This window comes from Engraulis encrasicolus, chromosome 14, assembly GCF_034702125.1.
Source record: "Engraulis encrasicolus isolate BLACKSEA-1 chromosome 14, IST_EnEncr_1.0, whole genome shotgun sequence".
Taxonomy (NCBI): domain Eukaryota; kingdom Metazoa; phylum Chordata; class Actinopteri; order Clupeiformes; family Engraulidae; genus Engraulis; species Engraulis encrasicolus.
In genome coordinates, this window is record NC_085870.1 from 732,604 (window position 1) to 741,557 (window position 8,954).

Here is an 8,954-nt window from a genome sequence, read left to right on the forward strand (position 1 = left end):
TCAGTGTAAATAGTACATCTAAAAAGTTTCAGTAAAGGCATTCTATTCCGTTCTGTTCTGTTTATTCTATTCTGTTCTATTCTATTCTATTCTATTCTATTCTATTCTGTTCTGTTCTATTCTATTCTATTCTGTTCTATTCTATTCTATTCTATTCTATTCTATTCTGTTCTGTTCTATTCTATTCTATTCTATTCTATTCTGTTCTGTTCTGTTTTGTTTTGTTTTGTTTTGTTTTGTTTTGTTTTGTTTTGTTTTGTTTTGTTTTGTTCTGTTCTATTCCATTCTATTCTATTCTGTTCTATTCTATTCTGTTCTGTTCTGTTCTATTCTATTCTATTCTATTCTATTCTATTCTATTCTATTCTATGCTGTAGACCAGGGATGTCAATGTCATTTTAGTTCAGAGGATACATATAGTACAGTCAATTTGATCTGAAGCGGGCCGCACCAGTAATGCAATTGCGGAATATTGCAAATTTGTGCTTCATATCAGAATCACATTGCTGTTAATCATGTAAATGGTGACATCCAGGACCATTCCCTGTAAATGGTCAATAAAAAAGGCAAACTCGTTCTCAAGTGCTGCAGCACCTTTGTAATAGGCTAGAGATTTCTGAAGTCTTTCCCGAGATTATTATTCTGAAGTTTTTTTCCTGTACAAGTCTGCGGCCGTATATTAAACCATCTGGCAGGCCGCACCCATACTGTAGACCAGGGTTTCTCAAAGTGGGGCTCGGAAGCATCCAGACCCTCCGTAGGGGGGAATGATGGGAAAAGTTTGAGAACCACTGCTGTAGACCATGCATTGACCTAATTATAAAACAAAAACCTCTCTCTCTCTCAAGTGCTCTCTCTCTCTCTCTCTCTCTCTCTCTCTCTCTCTCTCTCTCTCTCTCTCTCTCTCTCTCTCTCTCTCTCTCTCTCTCTCTCTCTCAACCTACTGTCCTGCATCCTGGCATTTGCAGTAATGATAATGACGGGTCTAATGATCTTGAAATGGTTACTGAGCTCCCAAGGAGCCACAGTCACAAACCTCCCTCTGCCTGCGACCCACAGTAATCTGACCTCCATTCAGTACACTTAAAGGTGCGCTGTGCAGGATAGTGGCCAGAGTTAGGTACTGCAACTATAATGGTGCTCATTGAAACTGTGCTTATGGTAGAGTAGAGTATCGTTTATTGATCCCAGGGGGAAATGAATGGTGTAGTGGTGTGGTGGTGTAGTGATGTAATGGTGCAGTGGAGATTTTTTAAGTGGGGGTACGTGATTTGTGACATCATCAAACAATTAGGCAATTCATCATGTCAAAACACCCCTTTTTGTATTCAAACATGGGCAGAAGGTTTTTTTTTAATCTCACCTCAGGAGAAGTGGGTGGACTGCGTACCCCCGCGTACCACGGCCACTACACCCCTAGCATGAATGTGGATATTACACAGTGCTCAGTTCATTTCATGGAGACTGTGGTGCATGAATGTGGATATTACACAGTGCTCAGTTCATTTCATGAATACTGTGGTGCACTAGCATGAATGTGTGTGTGGCCTCTTACTTCAGCTGGGCCTATTCACTGTCTGAAAACACTACAGTACATTATAACAACATTGCTATGACACTGCAGAGAGTTTTAAGACTGAAAACACTACAGTACATTATAACAACATTGCTATGACACTGCAGAGAGTTTTAAGTAGGCTAACCGATTATGACTTGGTCATTATCATTTTGCATGTGGCGACTCTGTTTGTTTGTCTTAATGGCGTCAGGCCTCTCTGGAGGAAGAGGTCCCATACCTCAATGGGACCTTCATGGTTAAATTAAGGTAATAAAAAAACAACAACGAAAAAAAACAATAAGGTTATACAGGTTTTGCGCTAAGAGGTTAAAGTGTTAAATGGCCTTGCAAAGCAGCAATGTGTGTGTGTGTGTGTGTGTGTGTGTGTGTGTGTGTGTGTGTGTGTGTGTGTGTGTGTGTGTGTGTGTGAGTGTGTTTGTGTGTGTGTTATACTAGAGATAGTCTTCCTGTCCAGCTACCTACTACCTGTGTGACTGCCTCCTGATGACTGTGGGGGGGGTCACAGGTGGAGGGCGGAGTCACAGAGGGAGGGCGGGGTCACGGGTTGAGGCAGAGGATAAAAGTGACAGCCGAGAGGAGAGCGGAGCATGCCATGTTGTTATTGTTGTTGTTTCCGTGCTATCAGAGACCGGTTCACAGGTGTGTGTAATTCCCAGGCAGGCAGTCGAAACAGTAGCCACAGTAGAAGCATTTATCTCAGAGAGGCGCAGCCAGGAAAACATCAGAGAGGAAGAGAGAGAGAGAGAGAGAGAGAGAGAGAGAGAGAGAGAGAGAGAGAGAGAGAGAGAGAGAGAGAGAGAGAGAGAGAGAGAGAGACAGGCAATACAATATTAGTAGAGCTCTAGAGATCTATTAGCAGATCTGAGGGAGAGAGGCAGAGTAGCCGACCAGAAGACATTCGAGATCAGATCTGAGGAGGAGAGCATGGGGAGGTACGGACTCAGCCACCTGAGGAGCATGGTGTTCCGGAACTCTACAGCCGCCGGCGACCAGGTAAACACCGAAGCAACCAATTATGCAGACACAACAACCAATCAACAGCTCTTGAGGCAGGCATGATGCTGTAATATTTTTAATTCATCATTTCCAGAATTCATGCTGCTCATTCACAAATGTTACATTTTTAACAAATACTTACCACTACCATCAAATTCTAAGTATTTATTATGACTGGGAAATTTGCTCTTTTCATACATGAAAAGGGGTATCTTCTCCATGGTCCGCCATTTTGAATTTCGAGAAATAATATTTTTTTAGCTGCAAAACTTACTGTATTTTACTTGGCTTTAACATCTCTAACTGATGCAGACATGGCAAACGAATTGAGTTAGCTGATGTAGACAAACAACCAACAAATCTTAGGTATGCAGATATGACTTTTGTCAGTGAACCATGTCTAAGAAACTTTGCAACTACTGATTTGTGTCTATGTGCTTCATTATCAATCAATTATTTATTATCAATATAAATTGTGGACACAAAACTTTGTGTTTGCGTGCATGTGTGTGTGTGTGTGTGTGTGTATGTGCATGCGTACGTCCGTGTGTGTTCAGGAGTCGATTCATGAGGTCCAGAGATCTGCTAAGGCTGGAGATGAGAACGCGGAGCGCGGCAACTGGAACAACAAGAGGGAGTACATACTCTCCATGGTCGGATACGCGGTCGGCCTCGGCAACGTCTGGAGATTCCCCTACCTCACCTACAAACACGGAGGAGGTAAGAGAGAGATAAAGAGAGACAGAGAGATAGTGTGTGTGTGTGTGTGGTGGTCCAGTCAGGCATTGAGTAATGTGTGTTTGTCTCTTCTCCTCTCCTCTCCTCTCCTCTCCTCTCCTCTCCTCTCTTCTTCTCTACACTCCTTTTCTCTTCTCTCCTCTCCTCTCCTCTCCTATCCTATCCTCTTCTCTTCTCTCCTCTCCTCTCCTCTCCTCTCCTCGCCTCGCCTCCCCTCCCCTCCTCTCCTCTCCTCTCCTCTCCTCTCCTCCTATAGGTGCGTTCCTGATCCCCTATACCATCATGTTGGCGGTGGCTGGAATCCCCCTCTTCTTCCTGGAGAGCTCATTGGGCCAGTTTGCCAGCCAGGGACCAATCAACGCCTGGAGGGTGGTACCTATTCTTCAAGGTGCGATGCTACTCTATTGGATTTACCTGCAGGTGACATTTGGGACATATTACCAGGGGGTGTTCACTCACGGAAATAGCTGCTAGCCACAACTGGCTAACCCTAACCACGGGCCAGTGCAAAATGAATGGGTGTCAATGGAGTTTTCTACCATTATAATTTTTGTGATTTTTTATAATTTTTTGTCCTGAAATATTAATATTAAGTTCGAAGCTAGAAATAATAAGACCCCATTTGAGTAGCGTTTCGATTATTTTGCGCCACTAGATTATTATATACTGGGTCACAAAGCTCAATTTTTATGGGGCCAAACCCATAAACATTAGCGCGATGCTAGTGAGTAAAGGTTGAAATCTTTTAACCTGCTGTAAAACTACACACCTGAACGATTTGTCAATACAGCCTATTGTTAAACAACAGTCATGGTACTTACCAGGAATGTTTTGTTGATGATATTTGTGACTGGAAATCGCAGTAGCAATGTATTTAGCATGGGTTCCCCTTTCCATTCCATACATTTTCCCACATGAAGGACTGGCCTACGCTCGTTACTGCAGTATGCATGCAAAGCTAACTGGCTACAATGGGAACCAATGAGACTGAGCCTTCTCCCTGTTAGAGATTCTCTGATATTACCTAATAGAACCCTGTACATGTCCATCCTCTTAGATAGTAAAACACACTCATTCAATCTTTTGATTTACATCCATTCAAATATCCTCAATGACTTCCAGTTAACCTCCAAGTTCAAACTGAGAACACGTCATCACAGAACGCACACTTAAATAATTCTTAATTAAATAATACTTGTAGCTAATCCTACCAGATCTATCAGATCTATCAGATCTATCAGATCATAATAAACACATATAAACCGATGTGAAATATCCTTGAAATAGGAATTATCATGTTGACCTCAATGACCTCTGATCTCCAAGGTCAAACTGAGAATATCTTCACATGTGAATTACAATTGTTGTCATTGGAGAAAGAGATTTATTTTCTACCCTATCTATGGTTTCCTGTCCTAACCCCTAATGGAGAGGACGCACAATCATCTAACATGGTGGAGTGTACACTATTTTGAACAGGTGTTGGCATCGCCATGGTGCTGGTGGTAAATACATTCTAACACTCCCTTGTGTTTTTGTTTTACCCTTTTATGTGCTGCAGGTGTTGGCGTCACCATGGTGCTGGTGAATACGCTGGTGTCCATCTACTACAACGTCATCATCGCCTACAGCCTCTTCTACCTCTTCGCCTCCTTCCAGTACCCGTTGCCATGGAGCTGCCTCGCCTGGTACGGAGACAACTGCACCTCCTCGCCCCGAGGTAAACGGCCGCATCCTATACGTAACCATGGTAACTCACCTCCTTGCCACGAGGTAAACAATGAGTCCAATATCGACAAACTATTAGTGCCTCAGACCAACAGGCATTGGAGTCACATAAATATGCTGTACTGATCTTTGTTATCAGATAAGATACGATAAGATCAAAAACTTAATTGTGTGTAACACATGAAACAGAAATTTGTCTTTTGGCATCATGTCATTGAGAATATGTATAATGTTAATTGTACATATGATTAGTAGCAGTAAAATGCATTCTATTGTATTCTTTTCTAACTTTTCTAACTATAGCTAACATTAGCAATAACCTTGATTGGGTTCGTTAAACAATTTTCCTCCCAACTTCTAGTGCCGCTACTGTACTTCGTAACCCTCTCAATTTTACACTATTCTATTCTATTCTATTCTATTCTATTCTATTCTATTCTATTCTATTCTATTCTATTCTATTCTATTCTATTCTATTCTAAGTTGTGAGCTAGCATTAGTGATAACTTGCCTCACAACTCCTAGTGTCGTCACTGTACTTCGTAACCCTGTGGCACTGTGTTTCCTCACCAGAGTGCAGCAACTTCAGCGTGATAGTGAACGAGACCCTTCTGAACATGAGCATGAGTGTGAGTGAGGGTCTGATGGCCGTAAACTCCAGTGAAAACTGCACGCAGGGCAGCAGCCTGCAGGGCAGCAGCCTGACCCCAGCTAGCAGCAGGAGAGCCTACAGGGCAGCAGCCTGACCCCAGCTAGCAGCCCCAGCGAACGCTACTGGGAGTGAGTACCACAACAACACAACCACAAACACACAAACAAATAAATACATATGTGCATACAGTATATTAAAAAACACAAAGACATAATAGAATTTCACATAGTGGTGGTTGGTTACATAGCATATCATTGGGCTAGGTTGCCTTGCTCAAGGGCACTTCAGCCATGGATGTATGTGTAGGGAGGGCTAAGACTGGGATTGGAACATACAACCATCAGGTTATAAGACCATCTCCCTATGAGGCCACGACTGCCCCCATACTTTCTCCTCAGTGCGGACAGTGACAGAGCTAGTGTCCTCTTCGCCTTAAATCCTCCCCATTGAGCTACTGGAAATGTTTGAATTGAATTGATCCTGATTCAGGGATTCAGGGAGATTTGAATGGTCATACATTGTCTAATGTGCGTTTCATATTTGTATAATCGTGCGTGTTCTCATATTTGTCTAACCATCTGTGCATATGTGTGTGTGTGTGTGTGTGTGTGTGTGTGTGTGTGTGTGTGTGTGTGTGTGTGTGTGTGTGTGTGTGTGTGTGCTCCAGTGAGATTGTGCTGCAGCGTACCCCCTCTATGGATGAGTCGGGGCCGGTGGTGTGGCACCTGGCACTCTGTCTGCTGTTGGCATGGATACTGGTGGGGGCCTCGCTCATCAAGGGCATCAAGTCCTCCGGAAAGGTACTGTGTATGTGCACTGGTGCTTGCATTCGTGCGTGCGTGTGTGTGTGTCTGTGCATCCTCTAGTGAGGGCATCCCTTTTCAAGGAAATCATATCATCCGGGAAGGTGTGTCAAAGGCTTTCATTGTGAGTGACACACAGCTCCCTAATGCCATCTATAAGATTGGAATGAGCGTGCAAAGCAACATGGAAGTTCCCAGGCTAGACAACCAGCCCTGGCAGGGGGCTCCCCTAGGTGGCCGCTGGTCTCTGCCTGAGGTTTCTTCCTGACTATAGGGTTCTCTTCTCAGACCTCACTGAGCTTTTTTTCCCCCTACAAACTATGAATCAAGCGAAAGGGAGTTTTTCCTCACCCCTGATGCCACCAGGGTCCGCACCTGAGCGCCCAATCTCTGTGTGACTATCTATGACTTATGCTAGACCCAGCCACTATGGACCTTACACATCTAAGAATCCTGGTCCTCACCTACGTTGACCTTATGACTCTACAATCTCTGTCTATCTCTTCTTCCTCTGCCTTCCTGCTATTTCTGCCTCTCCTCCATACCTCTCCTTTTAAATCCATCTGTAACAATGATGCTTTTTTCCATTTGTTAAGCACTTTGAGTTACATGCCTTGTATGATACAGTGCTATACAAATACAATTATTATTATTATTATATGGCTTGTTGCAGTTCCTCCACAAATCATCATTTTTGCATGTTGACCCCCCAAGACACCCTGCTGCTGTCATAATATTAACAGTGCAGTTCCTGTGGTGTCCTCTAGGTGTCCTTATTGTGGTGATATTAACAGTGCAGTTCCTGTGGTGTCCTCTATGTGTCCTTATTTATTAACAGTGCAGGTCCTGTTGTGTCCTGCAGGTGGTGTCCTTATTTATTAACAGTGCAGTTCCTGCTGTGTCCTGCAGGTGGTGTATTTCACGGCTACATTCCCCTACGTGGTGTTGCTGATCCTGTTGATTCAGGGTTCCATCCAGGAAGGGGCCAGAAATGGCATCGAGTATTACATAGGAACACAGTCCAACCTCACCAAACTCGCAGAGGCAGAGGTAACATATTATATGTAATTGTCATACTGTATATTTAAGGCATATAACATTTCTGTACTCCCCTCGCCATCATTTCGTACTAAGCTGTCATGACGTCAGTAAACCCTCCTATCTACTCTCCTTGATCAAAATGCCTCTGCACTCAACGCCACGCGATAGGATGCCGCAACAACCAATCACACTGAATCCCCACATAACAAACTGCAGCTGCAATAGTTCCAGAGCCACTTAGCCGGTCAGCTGTTACTGTCCAGCCGCACGCACAGAGCAGCTGCTGTGTATTGCTTTTCGATGATATAAGTATGACATGACAGAGCGCAAAAACCAAAAAAGGTTCTGTCGCTGCCTACTACCCTGAATGTCATGCACCAGGTGAATCGATAAACAAAAGTGACGGCCACCCGATTAACATGATCTTTAGGCCTACTTTGACACTATATTATTTTGATATTAAAATCGAAGCCAGAAATCATAATTGTATTATCTAAATAAGATATTGCACAAACATTTAGATAGGTTAGCTATTCATGATTTAGATATCTGTCTGTCGCCTAATATTAGTCAACTAGCCTACGGTAGCTAATGCTACATGACATCAAAAGTGTAACGAAATGCAAACTTCGTCTAATGCATCTGCGCTACAGGTGTGGAAGGACGCGGCATCTCAGATCTTCTTCAGTCTCTCCGTGGCCTCGGGGGGCTTGACGACGCTCGCCTCCTACAACAGGTTCCATAAGAACTGTTTCCAGGACGCCATCGTGGTGTGCGTCACCAATTGTGCCACCAGCATCTTTGCCGGGTTCGCCATCTTCTCCATCCTGGGGCACATGGCACACGTCTACAACAAGCCAGTGGAGGAAGTGGTGGCAGGAGGTGTGTGCGTGTGCGTGCGTGCGTGTCTGCGTGCGTGCGTGCAGGTGTGTGTGCATGGAAAATCAGTGTTGGGGACTAAGAAAATTACATGCATCAAGATTGCATCATTTATTTAATGTGTTTGTGTTTGTGTGTGTGTGTGTGTGTGTGTGTGTGTGTGTGTGTAGGTTTTGGCCTGGCCTTCATAGCGTATCCGGATGCCCTGTCTCAGCTTCCTGTGTCTCCTCTCTGGTCCGTTCTCTTCTTCTTCATGCTGCTCACTCTCGGACTCGACTCGCAGTTCGCCGGCATCGGTACACACACACACACACACGCACATGCACGCACATGCACACACACACACACACACACACACGCACATGCACGCACATGCACACACACACACAATTGAAATTATTGCAGCCTTCTTTTCTGTGCTTGTTTAACTGTTAACTTTAACATCCTGGGCTAGTCTGGGACTTGGGGCTCAAACCCACGACCTTCAGTTCATGCTCACAGCACGATACCGCTGAGCTGAAGGTCCAGGCTGATAGCT

At 44.2% G+C, this 8,954-nt stretch overlaps 1 protein-coding gene across 1 annotated transcript in view; it reads left to right on the forward strand.

The window, feature by feature from the left end:
* Nucleotides 1–2,503: 2,503 nt before the first annotated feature.
* LOC134462925 (sodium- and chloride-dependent neutral and basic amino acid transporter B(0+)-like) overlaps nt 2,504–8,954 on the forward strand; it is a 30,235-nt gene continuing 23,784 nt past the window's right edge. The window contains exons 1-9 of the mRNA XM_063216198.1: nt 2,504–2,572; nt 3,133–3,295; nt 3,570–3,701; nt 4,875–5,165; nt 5,767–5,821; nt 6,361–6,493; nt 7,406–7,546; nt 8,191–8,419; nt 8,587–8,712. Of these exons, the coding sequence (XP_063072268.1) occupies nt 2,504–2,572; nt 3,133–3,295; nt 3,570–3,701; nt 4,875–5,165; nt 5,767–5,821; nt 6,361–6,493; nt 7,406–7,546; nt 8,191–8,419; nt 8,587–8,712 (1,339 nt within the window). The remainder of the gene's footprint in view (nt 2,573–3,132; nt 3,296–3,569; nt 3,702–4,874; nt 5,166–5,766; nt 5,822–6,360; nt 6,494–7,405; nt 7,547–8,190; nt 8,420–8,586; nt 8,713–8,954) is intronic.